At 42.0% G+C, this 18245-nt stretch overlaps 1 protein-coding gene and 1 non-coding gene across 5 annotated transcripts; one reads left to right on the top strand and one right to left on the bottom strand.

Annotated features, from left to right (window-relative positions):
- Positions 1–224: 224 nt before the first annotated feature.
- Positions 225–297, top strand: TRNAR-ACG (transfer RNA arginine (anticodon ACG)). Its single transcript has one exon. It is a non-coding gene; the product is annotated as a tRNA-Arg (tRNA).
- Positions 298–10596: 10299 nt separating this feature from the next.
- Positions 10597–17795, bottom strand: HAUS4 (HAUS augmin like complex subunit 4). Of its 4 annotated transcripts, none has more exons than XM_037017534.2 (10): positions 17572–17795; positions 15783–15854; positions 14420–14562; positions 14198–14329; positions 13728–13862; positions 12855–12951; positions 12191–12336; positions 11952–12082; positions 11524–11592; positions 10597–11089 (listed from the first exon to the last, which is right to left on the bottom strand). In XM_037017534.2, the coding sequence occupies exons 2-10, from the start codon at positions 15799–15801 to the stop codon at positions 10987–10989; spliced, it is 975 nt and encodes a 324-aa protein (XP_036873429.1). In that variant the 5' UTR covers positions 15802–15854; positions 17572–17795; the 3' UTR covers positions 10597–10986. The 4 variants fall into 4 exon arrangements, with proteins under 4 accessions (XP_036873429.1, XP_036873426.1, XP_017520668.1 ...); XM_037017531.2 differs by having other exon boundaries at positions 10597–11051; positions 17580–17794; XM_017665179.3 differs by having other exon boundaries at positions 10597–11051; positions 17572–17793.
- Between the last annotated feature and the right edge of the window lie 450 nt (positions 17796–18245).

Below are 18245 nucleotides of genomic sequence, written 5' to 3'. Positions count from 1 at the left end.
GGTGGTGAGTGGTTCTTCCTGCCAATCCGCGGGCCGCACCGTGACGTACAGTGTGGCTCCGGAAGCTCCGCCAGTCTCAGGGTCTAGTTTTTGACGATCTTTAATCTCTTATTCTCCCATAATGCTTCATGTATTCGTAGATTTTAGTGAAGAGACTGCACATCCCATGAAACCCTGAAGTATAAGCTTGAAGAATCAACACTGAGAATACAGCTATTGTCTCAGGGCCAGTGGCGCAATGGATAACGCGTCTGACTACGGATCAGAAGATTCCAGGTTCGACTCCTGGCTGGCTCGGAGAAAGTGTAGCTTTATTGCACCCCCCTGTGTAATAATCATTACTTTTAATTTTTAAGTCTCCTCTCCCTTCCTTTCCTTGCACCCTTTAAAGTTTCTTCGTTATCATACTTCTATTTTCAAGTTTTAATTTGAATTCTGCAGCCATCTTTTGTCAACTTTTCCCGTTACCTAATCCAAAAGTGGTTATTGTGTCACTACTTAGGTCCATCTGAACCTTGGGAAAAACCGGGTTAATGGCTGTTGTCTTCAATTGAGCTACGGGCCTTAGTATATTTTTTAACTGTGCCAACTCAGCCACTAATTCCTCGTAATTCTTTATTTCAAACACAAAAGGCAAATAAACACCACGCGCGCGCGCGCGCGCACACACACACGCACGCACGCACGCATACACATATCCCTGAAGACAGAGAAGGAATTAATGGTGAGGGATTACAGAGGAGAGGAGTCATGGAGTCATGAGCTGTCTGGTGGAAGCCTGAGAGATCTCTACGTTTTCCTTTGTCAATTCCTGCTCAAGGGACAGGAAAGAAGGAAAGGAATGAAGCAAGGACAGACATGTAGAGGAGAAAGCGAGTGCATGAAGGCAAGGAGTCCAGAAGTGTTGAGGGACTGACAGTGGGAGTGGAAAGGAGAACACAGTACAAAAGGCTCCAAACAGGAGGTGTTGACGGAAGTTAGGGACCGACTGGCAGGAAGCCCTGAGAAAGAGAAGTCTGGGGGTGATACCCAGAGTTGTGGGCCTCTCCGTGAGTGCGACAAGAAATGAGAGAAGCCTGTTGACGGAGGAGAATCGGGGTGTAGGTTTGGGAATACTGAATCGGACGCCTAGGGGGCGCTGTGTAATAGAGAGTGGGATGAACAGCGATCTGAACCAGACAAGATTTGGAAATCACCAGAAGAAATGCAGTGACTGAAGCCATGAGACTGGATGAGATCACCATGGCCCGTGGGGAACAGAGTTCTGGGAAACACTAAAAGGGTGCGGATAGGATAAGTAAGCTCTAAGGAGCCCTGGGTGCCCCAAAAGGATGAAAGTCTGAAAGTCAAAGAACTAAGAAAATGCCCATGAATCCTAAAGGGATTGGATGTGCTTTTGTTCCATCTTAGTCTTCATTTGATTCCTGTAGTCATTATTATTACTAGACTTTATTTCTTAGAACAGTTTTAAATGTACATAAAAATTGAGCAGATAGCCCAGCAAGTTCCCATATGCCTCCCCACAGCTTTCTCTATTATTAACATCTTAACATTATTATGGTACATTCGTTTCGATTCATGGACCAATACTGATACATTTTTATTAACTAAAGTCCATAGTTTGTTCAGAGTTCCTTAGTTTTTACCTAACGTCCACTTTCTGTTCCAAGATCCCATCCAGGATACCAGGTTACATATAGTTGCCATGTCTTCTTAGGCTCCTCTGGGCTGTGACAGTTTCTCAGATGCTCTGTTTTCAAAGACCTTGACAGTTTTGAGGAGTACTAGTCAGGTATACTGTAGGATGCCTCTTATTGGAATTTAATGGTTTTCTCATGATTAGACCAGAATTATGGGTTTTGGGGAGGAAGATCACAGAGGTAGAGTGTCATTTTCATCGCATCATATCAAGAGTACATACTGTCAACGTGACTTATGACTGTCAATGTTGACCTATATCACCTGGCAAGAAAAGTATTTATCAGATTTATCCACTGGAAAATTACACTCTTCTCACTTTCATCCTGTACTCTTTGGAAGCAAGTCACTATGTACATCCCACACTTGAGGAGCAAGGAGTTAGGCTCCCCCTCCTTTAGGATGGAGTGTCTACAATACTTATTTGGTACTTGAAATTCTACCCTGCAGGTCTTATGAGTAGGTGGTTGTCCATAGAAAGTGTGTGAGTACTCTACCCACATTTTAAAAGGTAAACAAAGAGTCATTGAGGAGGCCTGCTAGTTCTCTGCCCTAGCTGTGCCCAGCCAAAGTCTGCATTCACAGAAGACTTATTAGATGTTTCTTCTTCAGAAGCTAATTATCTGGGTTGTGAACCATCTGTGCTCCTGGCATCTTCCTCCTGATGTCAAGCTGGTGGCTGCTCTGTTGGTTGTTAACTAAACTATCCATCAGTGAGAGGGAGAGGGGAAAAAAATCTATGGAACAGTGATGTCATTTTTGCCATCAGTTAAAATAATTTTCAAAAGAATTTGTGTAAAAAGGGCCTAGAATTTCTGACTGACTTTAAAGTAAGTTTAGTTGGGCTGAATTTCATTTGTTTGTGATGTCTTTGTTCTTTCACTGAAAATGGCCTCAGCTATCTGGCAAATATGATGCTGAACAGTTCCTAGTAATTCCATACCACATTGCTTTCTGCCTTTCCTAGAGCACTTTCCTGAGCCTTAAAAAGCAGCATGGATTATGGTTCTGCCAATATGAACTACAGAGAAGCAGAAGGGAAGGACTGAAAAAGAAATGGAGAGCCCTGCAAAGGGCTTGGCCCGAAGCATAAAGTCAAAGTTAGTGAAGTCTGTCTTATGCTCTGCTCCCTCTGCTCTGCCCTTCATGCTGAACTCTTGTGCTCAGAAGCCTGTCAATCGTTGTTATTGGCCTATGCTAGATGTAGGCCTTTCCTGGGGTGAAGATAGAGAGATGGTAGGACAGAGGGGCAAATACCCTGGGTGAGAAATAATCTTACTTTCTCCAACAGGAGCCAGTGAGGAACAGGCCAGAGCACTGGAAGCTTTTCTGCAAGGCAAAAAAGATAATCATTCCCAAATAATCCTTCCTCACTTTCAGGCCCAGTTCTTCTCCCTGATCCTGTTTTTATGTCCTTGCCTAAACACCTCCATTGCATGGCAAACCCTCCTTTCATCTTTTCTTGGGCTCCCCTCCTCCCTCAGCACTTGCCTGATCCCAGACTGCCTTCACTCACCTCCGCCTGCCAGCCAGCCTGCACCAACACCAGAATAATGGCCTGTCTGACCCTCCTACTGCTCCAAATTGCTTCTTCACAATCAAGGCTGTCCTCCAGCTACAAAAGTGGCAGAGTCACTGAGGCAAAATAATCTGTGCCAGTTTGCATTCTCTTCCTTGTCATCTCTATTATACAGTGTTTATCTGTCAAAATGAATAGAAAATAGAAACTGTCCTAGAACATAGAAAAAGATGGAAAACTACCCAATTTGTTTATGAAGCCAAAATATACTAATATCAAAACCTGTCTAAAATAGCATCCCTCTAAAAAAGACCCTACAATGCAATCTCACTTATTAATATACATGTAAAAATCCTAAAATATTTAAGATTAACACATAAAATTCAACAGTATATTAACATAATAATCACATACCGCAAGCAATTAGGGTTTAATTCTAGGAATTAACACAAGACTAGGTATTAGGAAACTTATTTATATAACAGGTCAAAAATAAACCAAAGAAGAAAAGCATTTGATCATTTTTAATAGTAACCAAAGAGAACACGGTAGTTCAATTCCATTTTCTATAAACATTCTTAATAGTCTTAATATTCTTCATATATAAAAACATCTACATAGATATATGAAGTCAGCAATTTATGACAAAATAAAATAAAACAGAGAAATCTACTCTCATCACTGTTATTTAATATTACTCTGAAAAATCCAAAACAATAAGACTGGAAATTTTTTTAAATGGGGTCACAACTTTTGGAAAGGAGAGGCAAATTTATCTGTTTGCAGATGATATGATTGTATACATAGAAAATCCATGAGAATCAATTCTAAAATGATGAAAATTGATAATAGGATCCAGAGAAATCACTTGATGTAAGACAAAGACAAGTCAAGTCTGTAGCATTTTATATGCTAAGAAAAACCAGTTAGAAGACATTGTTAATAAAAATATCCCAATAACATAAGTTAAATCATGGCCTGTGGAGCCAGAAGGCAGAGGGTTAAAGCCCTGTTCATTCATATTCTATCTGAACCTACCCCCTCTGGCCTCAGTTTCCTAATCCATGAAATGGGAATATAAATAATAGTTCTTATCTTATACTGCTGTTACGAGGATTAAATTAGTTAAAATAGTAAAGCACTTAGAACCTACCTGCACATAGAAGTCCTTCAATGTATATTAGTTATGGTGAGTGTATTCCCCTATTCACAGTGGAACAGCAACACCAACCATAAAATACTGAGCTGTAACCTTACTGAAAAATGTGAGGAAACTATATAAAGAAAATAACAAAATTTTGTGGTGAAATACAATGAAAGACTGGAAAAAAGTGGAGACAAGCCATATTCTTAAAACAAATGAGTCTTATAAAGATGCTGATTCTCTACCAAATTCATTTCTCACTTTTACAACAATCAATCATGACTCTAATGGAAGCTTTTGTTACTTGATAAAATGATTCTACCGTTCATCCGTAATGAAAATCAGACAAGAAAACAAAGAAAATTCAAAAAAAGAGAAAGGAAGGAATTTACTGTATTTTAAGCCCTTTACCTCAAACCCTTTATTAAATAAGCAATATATAAATAAATAAAGGGCTACAATGTGCCATGGTACAAGAACAGAATGAAAGAGCTAAATCAAAGCCCAGAAACAGACTAGTTATATGTGTATATGTGTATGTGGTTAATATGTGAATTTAATTTGTGATAATAACAGCAAATTTTTAAAATTAAAATATCATTGATATACAATCTTATATTGGTTTCAAATATACAACACAGTGGTTCAAAAGTTACCCATATTATTAAATCTTCACTCCCCTCTAGTGCGGTTACTATCTATCAACGTAGTAAGATATTACAGAATCATTAACTGTATTCTCCATTCTGTACTACCATCCCCGCGACTAATTTATATTGGGATTGCAAATTATTGTGCTCCTTTATCCCCTTCATCCTCCCCACCACCACCCCAACCTGTCCCCCTTGGTAACCACTAGTCCCTTCTCGGTGTCTATGAGTCTAGTGCTATTTAGTTACTTCAATAACAGCTAATATTTATTGAGGCCCTATTTTGTGTCAGGTACTATGAAAAGCACTTTACATTCACAGGAGTCCTGAATCTTCACAAGAACTCTGTGAGGTAGGAAGTGCTATACAAATATAGGTGAAGGAGCTCAGTCTTAGGTTAAGTGACTTGCCCCACCTAAGAAGGGATTTAGATGGGGTGCAAACCTAGGTCAACTGACCTGAGAGCTTTTGATCTTAACCTGAAGACATATCATCTATAATTTTCACCCTAGAAAGCTATCCTAGACAATCTTCACAAACCAGGACAAAGATTAGTTAAGAGAAATGCTTAGTGTAGTATTTTTTTTATGATTACAAAAAAAATAAAACAAGTTGGATATCCCATAGGGGTATGGTTAAATAAATTATCCATGCAATGAAATCTTAAGCAGTCATTAAGATCAATATTGTCAGAGAAACTTTAATAACATGAGAAATGTCCAATGATATGCCATTCTATAACACTGTTTACAAATTATACATACAGAATGACCTCGATATATGGAAAATATCATACTTTCCAATTTTCTGTAATCAGGTTTATTTTTATCTATTTGCTTAATTGGATTATCATGATATGCAATCTTTATTGGTTTCAAGTATACAACACAATGGTTCAACAGTTAGTTACACACGTTGTTAAATCCTCACCCCAACTAGTGCAGTTGCTGTCAACATAAGATGTTACAGAATCATTGACCATAATCTCCATGCTGTACTACCATCCCCGTGACCAATTTACATTATGATTGAGATTTTTGTGCCCCTCTATCCCCCTCACCCTTTCTACCCACCCATCCCACCCCCTCCCCCATGGTAACCACCAGTCACTCTCAGTGTCTCTGAATCTACTGATAAACAAGTTTATATTATATGGAAGATATTTTTTAAATGTGTGTAAAACCCGTGATCTCTCCCTGGTCTGTCTACTTGTTTACATTCTCCTTTCTTTTGAAGGCCTCCCTCCTCTGCAGGCTCTGTAGCTGTCCAGCCTTCCTCTCATATTTTTAATATGAGAAGTATCTATAGATAAAACTTACATAAACAAAAGCTCTTTGGAGTCCTTTAAAGTCATTGAGAGTAAAGGGGCCCTGAAACCAAAAAGATTGAGAACGCCTGCCTTTCCACCAGCTGCCCTCCAAGAGAATCTGATGTAGACAGGATTAAATAAATGTACCTCCAATTATTGTGATGAAAATTCAAGGCTTTGCATGACAAGCACTTTAAAGAAGTTGTAACAAAAGGCTGTGGGGATTTAAATGATAGTGAGACCCTTTCTAGCTGGAATGATAATGGGGCAGCAGAACCTCAGAAGTATAGAATTTTATGAGAAGAGTTCTTGCCAGGTGGACAGAATTGTAACAAGCACAGGAAAGCATGAAAGGGCAAAAGAGCCCAAGGCAGGGAGGGGGCTTAAGCTACATGGACTGTACTTGGATGCTGTGCGGAGACCTGAAGTATTCTGAAAAGAGAAGTGACAGAATGAAGTGAAAATGACGAAGTAGGAAGAGCAAATAAGAATCATCAGAAAAACTGGTCTAGCAGAGGTGCATAAGGTGAGAGGAGGGACAGTTAGGACAATTTTCAGGGCCCAAAACAAAGACCTGAGAAGGGTGGAGCAGTGGCAGGGGAAAGATACCCAATGACCATGCTGGCTGGTCTCATAGGGTGGCAGGACCTTGGTGAGGTCTTCTGGTATAGGCCTTGGCCTCAGCTTTGTAGGCCCGGAGCCTCTATTTGTTGGCAGGCTCCTATGTCTCCAACACACCATAACACTCACTAGAGACCATTATTTATACATCACTGCCAATGTACATGGGAGGACAGTGCTTCCCAGTGGCAGGGATATTCATGTTATGTGGGGCATCCCCTTCCCAGAGTCAAGGGTAATCCAATCAGTAAACATGATAGTGCCTGAAGGGTGTAAGCTTGGATCAAGGGCATCAGAGGGTCTCAGGACAGCAGGTTCTGGAGCTACTGCCTGGGTTTATGCCAGGGCTCTTCAACCTACAAGCTTTGTGACATTACACAAGTTACCTGATCTCTCCACACCTTACTTTAGGTTCCCTTTTTGTAATATGGAGATGGTCATAGTACTTACCTCAGATATTTGCTGTGATAATTAAATTTTTACATGCAATTATTACATGCAAAGTGCTTAGAAGTCATGTCTGGTGTCTAATAAAATCTCAAGGCTTTTATTTTGAATAAATAAATCTAAAAACTTACTTGGAGAGAGTATGTAACCAGGCCTTTTTCCTTCCCCCAGTACAGACCCTCTATCCAGTGATCTAACTCATACGCCCCCTCCCCCCGGTTCAGTGTCTCTTTCAAGCAGGTTTAGGGTTGAATGAAAACCAGAATGCCTGTTGGCTAGTGAATTTTATGTGTCAAGTTGGCTAGCCTATAGTACACAGTTATTTGGTCAAACACTAACCTAGTGTTGCCTTGAAGTGTTAACATCTACAGTCAGTTGACTTCAAGTAAAGCAGAGAACCTTGATGAGGGCAGGGCTCATCCAGTCAACATTTTGCTCCTGATCCTTAAAAGCAAAAACTGAGGTTTCCCAGAGAAGAAATTCTGTGTCAGGACTGCAGCATCACTTCTGCTTGAGTTTCCAGCCTGCAGCCTGCCTGAAATTTTTACCAGGCAAAATTTCAGACTTGCCAGCCCCATGATCATGAGTTAATTCCTTAAAATAAATGTCATTATTTTAAATAAAATTAAAAATAAAAATATAATAGGTTTCTCTGGTGAACCCCGATCTTGCTCTTTGAATTGAATAACTCTTTCCTAAACTCTGGACTGGCTGTCTTCTTTCAGTTACATGTTCTGTCTTCAGCCAGTTTTAGTACATTTAGGTCTCTCTAAATTTCAGTTGTGTTTTTCTGAGACCAGGCCTTATTTGGTCACTTTGGCTGGACCTCAACCATGTGAATATAAACCATCTTTTAGGGTAAATTCTTTCTACAGATAGCTCATCTTGTCCATTATGAGCTGACTCCTGTTTTCAATGTCTGAAGGTGTAAAAACACCTGCCAATTCCTTTAACAAAATCTAGCCAAGGTCCTTCCAGATGGATCATATGGAGAGACTCTTCATGGGATGAGGGGCCCCAGAGGGAGGCTGAACACCTGGGAATCCCCTCTCCTTTGGGGAGCATCAGGCTGGCCTCTAGGGAGCCCTGGATTTCCTACTTGTACAGGCTGAGGAAGAATATAGGGTCACTCCCTTGGGAACCGATATTCACCCTTCATTGATTTCTTTCAGGAGACAGACTTTGTCCTACAGACCTGGAGTTTCCTTACGGAGAGCGATTCTATTCCAAGTTCTGGAGGTGATTTACTTTGCCTTTTATTATGCGAGAAGAATCAACAAGACTTGATTCCTGACCTGGTGTGTTAAAAGACAAGTGAAGAGAGATGTGACTATGAAAGAAAGGAGAGGTAGTAAATACAAATCTCTGAAAAGTGCGAGGTCGGCAGAGGTCCAAGACGCTAACGTCAGTGGTCACCTCCACATGCCCATTTGCCAAGTCCCCTTCCCGTCTGCTCCGCAATAGACACGCTCCTGCAAACCTGTCTCTCCGTCATGAGGAGTGGAAGGAGCAAGACCAACTCTGGGAGTGCTCCCTTAGGGTGGCATTCAACGCTCCTTGGGTCCCTTTCCCCACCTATGACAGTATTTTGAAAGAGTTTTGCTATCAAACTACATTCATGAGCTCATTAATTAATTTATTCTTTCATGAAATAACAAGAATATACTGAATTACTATAACACAAAAAAGGTAAAGACTTGAGCAAGGTACACATGCAATAATATGGCAAGTAAGCACTTTTGTAAAAGGGCATATAGGAAACAATGTAAATATCTGTCATGAAGGGAATGGCTAAATTATAATACAGCCATACTCTAACAGTAGTATGAGCTACTATCTATATGTTTGCATATTTTTAGAAAAAGGTCTGGCAACATATGTACCCCATCACTGGTTACTCTGGGGAGGTGGATTGGGATAATGAGGGGCTGTGTGTGGGGTGTGGGTCAGTTTTACTTTTTACTATTATATACTTGTTTGAATTTTTTTACAAAGCACAATTTTTTTTAGCTAATAAATGTTTTAAAAAAGTAACTTATGCTGGAGTGTTGTAGGCAACATTCAGCTTTCTTTAGGCTTTTGGAAACACAAGAAACAGCTGCTGTCCACCCCATGCCATCTGGGAGGCCAGCGCTGGGAACCACTGTGTTGGAAGCCATTTTGCTTTTTCAGGTGGTTGGAAATCTAAACATTTCTTAAACCTGCTCTCTAGAGTCTTGATTGAAGCCATGGGATATTTTTCTCAAATTTCAATCATTTAAGACTAAGGCTTTCCTTGGTGTGTCATCTGCTCATGTGACTTCATGCACTGCTTACCCTTTCACTATCTGTCGCTTTTTCCAAAATTCTATCTCAAACTCACCCCACAAAGTCTGAATCCAATATGCCTTCCCTACTAAGGCTCTACCATATAATTCCCAATTCACTTCTCCTAAAAATGTTGGGGTGAAAGAACTATAGAACTAAACAGCATTAACTATTGGAGTTGTTTCATTGCTATTTGTTCATTTTTGTGTATGCCAACATTTGCTTATAGACACATGACAGGATCTACCATTTTCAGAAAAACTTGGTTGAGTGAAAGATTTTAATTTTTCCTGTAAACCAAACCAACCATCATTATTTGCTCTTACCTTAAGAATGTCTCAAGATAGTCTCCCTGGAAAGTGGTTTGGAAAGCTGAGTAGGCTCTTCTAAGTAACAGTAGAGTCCAGCTTCTCTTCTCAGTCCCTGCTTTGACATCAGCAAGGGCCCCGCCTGGTTCTAAGCTAAGTGAACTGTGAAACTTGGTTCCTCAGGGTGATCTCTTCCTACTCTCTGCTTCCCGAGAAAGAAATAGCCTCAAACCATACCAGAGGGAACCAGGAGCACAAGTGGCTCATGTCTTTTTCTCTAATGGAGCTGGATGCCTTGCTGCTTTATTGTAACTGCCCCACTGAGAGCCAGTGACAGAATTCCCTACCCGCTTTAACATCTAGCGTTCTTCTGAGGATTATAGTTCTTCAAGAGCTAACCCAGATTTAATCCATTTCTGCTCTCCAAGAATGAAGCCTCTTAAGACTCCATGTGTGCAGGCTGACGCTTCTACCTCCTGCTCTTAGCGTAAGCATTATAGATCTGTCTCTATCTGATCTGCTCAGTATCCAGTCCTTACCCACCTTGACTTCAAAACTCTTTTTCTGTCTTTGCCCAAAGGAAAATGACTAACTTTCTAGGAAACAATATCATCACTTTATTCAGGAAATGCTCAAATATAACATATGGCTGACACTGACAAATAGCTGTATGTAAAGTTATATAAATCTGCTACATTTTCCAGAAGAGACTCCGTCATTGTAATTGAGAAGAAAGCAGGAGGGTGGCTAAAAGACTGCTGTTGCCACCAAGTGTCCCCACACTCCCCTGAGTGGAGGTGGTCCTTTTAGCAGGAAGAGGCAGTGCCTGTGCAGCAGCTAGGTCTCCTGTCCCCCTCGCCACGCTCAGTGGTAGGCCTTGTTGAACTCTTGGAGAGCCCAGCGCTTATTCTCAGTTGCTTGCTTGAGTTGGGTATACTCTTTTACCAGCCTGTCAAACTCATCCCCAAGGACTTCATAGGTGTTCAGGACCTGCTGGGACTTCTCCATGTCTTGCTCTTGTAGGCAAATGGCCTCCTCCAAACGGTCCCTATGAGGCCAGGCACAGAAGATACAATACAGCTGCCCCTTGAACAACACACCGTGATTGGGCACCACCACTCACAGTTGAAAATCTGGACACAACTTTTGACTCCCCAAAAACTTAACTACTAATATCCCGGTGCTGGCCACAAGCCTGACTGATGACATAAACAGCTAATTAACACAGATTTTGTCTGTTGTATGTATTATATACTGTATTCTTACAATAAAGTAAGTGAGAGAAAAGAAAATGTTTTTTCAAATTGTCAATCTAAAAAAACATTTTCAATATGTTTATTGAAAAAGATCTGCATGTAAGTGGATCGGTATAATTGAAACCTGTGTTGTTCAAGGGTCAATTGTATAAGGATCTGGTTCCTCAGAAAGTAGACAAGAATGTGAACACATTAAAATGAATGAGTCTGGAGAGGGTGGGAACCAGTTCCAAGCAGTTGGACCAGGGTCTTGGGAGTCCTCACCTAATGAGACAGTGAACTTCCACTTTCTCAGCAGTGTAAGTGTCAGACAAAATCTTTAGCTCCTCCATCCTGACAGAGGAAAGAAAGACATGTCAGACAGAGGACTCCTGACAGCAGCAAATTAGGAATGGGACACAGTACCTGCCCATGGTCAAGGTGTGGGCTAAGCAGTAATGGGATAAACAAGATCACTCTGATGTCCTGAATAATTTATCTAACAGTAAAGCACCTATTTCAGAAGGCTTTAAAATAAAAGAATCAAGAATGTTGAGAGCTTCTGGGTAATCCAAAGGCTAGTATTCCTGTGTGACATTTACTGAATACCCACAAGGTGCTAGGCATAGTGGTGAGGAGAGTGGCATGAGGGCAAGGGATGGAGGGGGTGGCATGTGAGATAGAGTTCCTTAGACCCACAGGTCACAGCTCACCTCAGCTTAAGGATCATTGCACTGCACTTGATCTCCAGGTACTGGGCATTGATGTGGTTTAACTCAGACTGAGTCTTAAGCCGGTGCTCCTGCAAAAGCCTCTGCAGCAGGGAGAGGCAACGGAGAAGCACCTGGGCCCCCAAGAGGCAGGAGGAGAAGGGCATAAACAGAAGACAGTAGAAAAGAAGACAGACCAGAAATCCTTGGCTTCCCTGTAAGTGCCCATTGCCCTGACAAACCTGGGAGTAGGTGGCACTCTTCTTCTCCAGCAGCACCATCTGCTCCTTCTGCTGGCTCTTGGCCTCCTGGCCCTGCAGCTTCTCACCCACCAGGACCTCTGCCAGTTTCCACACCTTTGCTGCTTTTAGGGTTTTGCTGTCTGAATCTGGGCAAAGGGACAGAGGACTGGACAGGAAAACTAATCACTACTGCCCTTCTAAGGCCATTTTTCAGTGCCCCATCCTACATCTAGCCCTACAAATTCAGTCTTCTTCCAGGTTTTCCTCAGCTGTCCTGTTAAATATGGCTCAGTTCTCATAATTAGGTTCTCATCACTCTTACCTTTAATACCAGATTGGGCCCTTAATTTTTAAATCATAGAAATAAAGACAAGGGGAACACCTATTACCCCTAACTTCCCTTCCTATTCCATTTTTATTCTCCTGTAAAGAATGAGCTCACCCTTCCTTGCAGCAAGAGAACATGCCTGCTTGGTATCTTACTGAATATAAGTTCTCACAAGATTCCTTGCTTTTAGTCTACCAGCAAGGAAACAAACAAATAAGCATCTCCAATGCTTCCTAGCTTCTTCCAAACCTTAAATTTAAATACATTATTCTCACAAGTGCAGACCAGGAGCTCTGAAGGTCAACTGTGAGCAGAACACAGGGAGCTAGCGCTCACCTGAGTTGGGATCATGGTAGCAGAGCAAAGTGAAGCATTTCTTCTTGAGCTGCTCCTCCACTTCTAGCGGGAGCCGAGCTTTCATCCACACAAAATCCTACAGCCACAGAAGCAAAAAGAGAGATGCAAATAGCCTGTTGGAACTAGGAAGATCCAGTCCATAAGCACACACTGATAACAATGTCAATGATAACCAAAGAAAATGCATCAAGAGACATCATCAGGGAGACTCATTTTTAGCCTATCAAATTAGCAAAGAATATCTGGAGAGCAATTTGGCAATATGTACCAATGTGTGTATCCTCTGACCCAGTGACCCCACTTTGAGCACTAACATTCAGGAAATAATTATACAAAGACACAGACACATATGAACTAGCATGTTCATATCAGTGTGGTTCCGAACAGCAAAAATGTAGAAACAACCTTAATATCTGTCAGTAAGGTTAAACAAATTACACTACACCCATACAGTGGAATCCTATCAGTGATTTAAACTGATAATATAATAAGAACACTGAACACTAATTAGGAGCCTGGACACTGTTCTAAGAATGCCTTGTCAGGTATAATCTTATTTATTTATTGACTTGAAAAAAAAGTCCAGAATATTTAAGTGAAAACAGATTATATTCTCTATAGAAGCATGGAGGATATACCGTTTATGTCAAGCTGTTTATAATACTGTATTTCTTTCTTAGATGTCGTATTTCAGCTTTCTCTTTCTTCTGTGAAACACTTTTCTTATTTGAGTTTGACTCCTATGAATGTGTATCATTTTTACAAAGCAAAGCTTAACCAAGAAATGTTTAAGCATATGGGAGAAATTAAGCCATTTCACTTCTTTGGCCCCAGTATCTGCCCAACCCCGACCTCTGAGGGTGGCATGAGCTCCAGAAGGTCTGCTTTCTCCAGCCCCAGTGGCGAAGGCATCTCCTTCTCCTGGCAGGGACCTAGGAGACGTGTCAGTTCAGTCACGAGTAGCCGCTGTTCAAGGGTCTCATGAAACTGAAAGAAAAAAGCAAAAACCAAGAGGCTACTGTAAGACTTCTCCCACACCACCTCCTCTATCCTCACCAACAGGTTCACATATTTTCAAAATCCTCAAACATGTCATCCCTTTCAGATAACTTCTCAGCTGCCAGAGCATTCTTCTCTCAATCTTTCTTTTCACAACCCTGATACACATCCACCTCTTCCCCCATAACTACAGCCCATTTCTTTCTGATAACCATTACTCAAAGCTCCTGTTTCCCCCAGGCCATATAATCAGATGAAGCCATAGTTGGCCTGGTCATTCTTTTAGCTGATAAGCAACCCCTACTTCATCTCTCCTGCCTCACCTTTTTGTCCTCAGAAGTTAAATCTGTTTCTTGTGTCTTCACATAGTAGTCCACAAGCAGCTCTTGAATGACTCTGTGTAAAATCTCAGACCTCAACCATGTTGTTTTATGCAGTCGAACTTCCTTCCATGCCTAGAAAACCAAGAAAACCTCATGTAGGAACCTCTCACTCTTGGAAGGTTTTTTCCTTCCTCCTATCATCCCTTCTCCCAGGGCTCTTACCTGAGCCTGTTCCTTTGCCAGGGTGAGGCTTAAGCCACTTTCATCCATGTGCTGTGAGAGACTCAGCAGTAGTTGGCTGAAATGTGGGTTTTGTAACAGGTCCTCTTCACTCAGGTTACAAGGAGGAAGCTGTTTGCTACACACTTAATGGTATGTCCCCCATTGGGGCAAAAAAGCAAAGAAGGTACGGACTTTTACTTAATATAATTGAGCATAACTCTTAATACTCACTTCCAAATAACCCCTAGGTTTCGACAGGCAAGTTTTTTAAATCTAATTAAATTTTCTAAAAAAATCCACAAATAAATTAGAAGCAATACTCAAAGTAACAAGCATTATACTATACACAAAGATATTAATCAAGAATTAGGGAATAATAAAACTAAGATCTTAGAAAATGGAAATATAGCTGGAAAATATTAGACAAAGAGAATCAAGAGTAAGGGAGCCTTCGGAAGGGATCACAATAGTACCCAACACGCCTCATTCACACAGAATATAACTAGAGTTCTTCAGGAAGGGAAGAAAAAAAACACATTGTAAAGCTCCAACTTTGAATGTGATCTCTAGTCACATAAGCAAGACTGAGAGAAGGTGTACTCTTATGACAATGTAAAAAAATAACTAACCAAATTCTCCTTATTGTAAAAAGTTGAATAACCCATGTGGATGCAGAACGGCTCACTTGTGAAAAAAAGTTAAAGAAACCTGGGATCTTCTGGTTATTCCATATGTTCAAGGGGCTGTCTTTCCATCTATTTTCCCACATGCTTTCTGATAGGGTCTTCACTGTTACTCCTTCTTACCACTCAAAATTTTTCATTCTTTGGAACATAATAAAGCCCTTTTGGAGAATAAGAAATTGGTTCTTACCCCCTCAGGCATTGAAGGATCAATACAGAAATGGTCAAAATATGTAAGATTCCAAGTTCTTGAAGTATTCAAAGATATAGAAAGGATCTGTAATATGGAAAAAATTCAAGAGATGGAAGGATTCAAGATAGAAGGCTCTGAGATTTTGGAGAACCAAATATGAGAAAATTCAAGATGCAGGTAGGAAGGAAGCCTTCAAGGAGTTTGCTGGTCACTCCTATTTTCAGCACAAGCATGCTGACACAGCATGAGAGCATCTTGAATTTTTAGTCCACTGCATAAGAAGATACTCAACAGGAGTCGCGGTAACTTGTTTCCCAGTAAGAGAGCATTTAAGAATCTTCATGTATTCTAGTTTCCCCAGAAACTTAGGCTTCTGTTAGAGATACCATACTGGTAAACATTATAAATCCTTTTTATGATAGGAGACAAGAACATGGATAAGACCTCTGGATAAGTCATCAAACCTCTTGCAAATGGCAACCCTTACCTTGTTGGAGTACTTCCATCCCTTCTCCAGGTGAGCAGAAATCCCCAGATGTCACCTGATTTTCCTAGGATTCTTTTTTGTGGAACCCAGGGAAAGAAAACAAAAAGATGAATAAACTGGCTGGCTGCTCCAGAGAAAACTACCTTGGATTTGAATTTCTGTTGTCTACAAGCTGAGGAGGAACCTCAGGGGTGCCTCCTATGGGCAAGGATTTATATCACATATGTTGGGTCCCAAGATCTTACACAAGTTTTCTGGACAGACTTTAAGTGACACAATATGTTGCTGTTTTAAGCACAAAGATGTTTCTACTTGTTCCAAACTGTTTAAAAAGGAGCCTCCATAGGAAAGACTTCCCAATTCAATAGTGAAAACAGGAGGATGTTGCTCTTCTCCCATGTCTAAGTTAAAACTGAGCTTCTTTCCAGTTATGGGTGAACTGGGGCAAGGGGGGAAAAAATCAGTCTGCTTTTTTTCTTCAGTCAAATAACTAAGCTATCAAATTCCACAACTTCCTGTGCTGCTTTAACTTGTCCCTTCATCTGTGATCTGTTGGTAGTTTTTGATCATTAACCCTAGAATCATCCTTCAGGAGTCACAAATCATTCCACACTTGAACAACTGGTTTTCACATAACATTAATAAAAAGCAGCTAAAGGAAACAGCATGACAAGAAGACAGACAGGGAGGTCAGTGCCAAACGTAACGCAAAGGGGTAGTTAATGCGGCTAGGCCAGGATGTGAGCTGTTGGTGTTTGGCCAGGACATGGAGGAATGACATCAACACGGAGGGGCAGTAAAGACTGGCAAAGTTTGGGCTCTTGGAGGCAAAATTTTTCCCTTGACATTATTTTCCATTTCTTTACTCCATCCCCTCCTCTCTGTAAGGTATCAAACTCCAAAGGGCAACGGAGCCTCCCAAAGCAGAACAGACACCGAAGGTTATTATGATTTAACAGTTGATGTTCACAAAATATTTGGTTTACTCCCTCGTTTTACAGCAAACATCAAAGTTAATTACTCATTTGTTCTGTAACATGGTCTAGAGGTGGACGCGGCTGAGGAGTCAAGACATCTAGGATTTAATTTGCAGCTCAGCCATTTTACTGTGTGAATGTAAGGAAAATACTCTTTTGTGCCAAATTTTCCCCCACCTGCAAAACTGAAATAACGATTCCTGCTTTCTATGAGACATTAAGAATAACACAGTCGGCTTGTCAACAACAGCCACTAGCTAGTTAAGCTCAGGATTTTAACAATTCTGTTTATCGTTAATCCAAGCCTGAAAATAAGTTTTGAAGGCAAATTTCACACACGGAAATGAGGACCAACCCAAATTTCAAGGGTCAGCTGTTCCTCCCTCCCTAGACAACTACCCACTTGGGGGTGCTTTTCTTAACCCTTTTTAAATATTACAGGGCGTGAACGGTGTCGACAATCAGGCTGGATTGTCCACCCTCTGCACTCAGACGTGTTAAAACGCTGCTACCGGGACCCAAGCATTTAAATGTTCTGACTCAGGCGTCTTTTAAATTCTCAGAGCTGTCTTCACACGCTGCACTGAATGTTAAATTGATTTTACAGGTATTTTCACAAGATGTGACCCTTAGAGGGCCCGAGATGAATCAAAATGCGGAGCGGGCTCCATGGCGCCTACTTCCCTTCCATCTGGCAGCCAAGGATTCCCAAGGGCGAGGGCGACCTCGGCGGCCGGGAACTGGGGACTGGCCGGATTGACCCTCCCAGCGCTCCTCCCTGCAGCACCGCCCGCCGACCTTCTGAAGCAAACCTGCACACCGTGGGGCATCTGAAGCTCCCGAGGCCGTGTGGCGCGGGCTGGGACAGGCTGGCCAGCAGCGTCGACACCCGGAACCCCGCCCGCGACCAGTCTCCGGAACCTCTCGCTCGAGCCCCATACAGGGGCTGCAGGAAGCTGGGCGCCGGGGGACAGCGCTGGAAGCTCAGGGGATGGGAAAGGGCCGACGGAGCACGTCCGGCAGCGCGGGAGGGGCGGGGGGCGGGGCCCTCGAGGCGGGAAGGCAGGCCCCGCCCCTGTCCGGGCGCGCCCCCGGAACCCTCAACCGCCCGCGAAGTCGGATTCTTGAGGCTGGGCTGGTTAAGGGAGAGGCCCCGAGAAGGCTTCTTTGCCACGTTTCCTGGATACCCGCCCTTGTTGAGGGCAAACGTTGAGAAAATGGTAATAATTGCTAACATTTATGGAAGGCCCGCGATGAATCCGGCACTTCGTCAAGCGTTTTACTTGCCCCGCCTCTCCTCGTTACAGTCCCCTAAGAGAAGTCACCGTCGTACCCATTTTACAGAGGGGAAAACAGGCGCAGAGAGGTTAAGCGACTTGTTCAAGGTCATGACTCCCGGAGTTAAACCTGACCCAGTGTTCCTCTGAATCTCCCCAGACCTGCTGCCTACACCAGGCCTGCAAGTCTCCTCACTCAGGCGTTGCCC

Source organism: Manis javanica, chromosome 8 (genome assembly GCF_040802235.1).
Source record: "Manis javanica isolate MJ-LG chromosome 8, MJ_LKY, whole genome shotgun sequence".
Classification (NCBI taxonomy): domain Eukaryota; kingdom Metazoa; phylum Chordata; class Mammalia; order Pholidota; family Manidae; genus Manis; species Manis javanica.
Note: the sequence above shows the minus strand (reverse complement) of the source record. Positions and strands in the feature narration are given on the sequence as shown.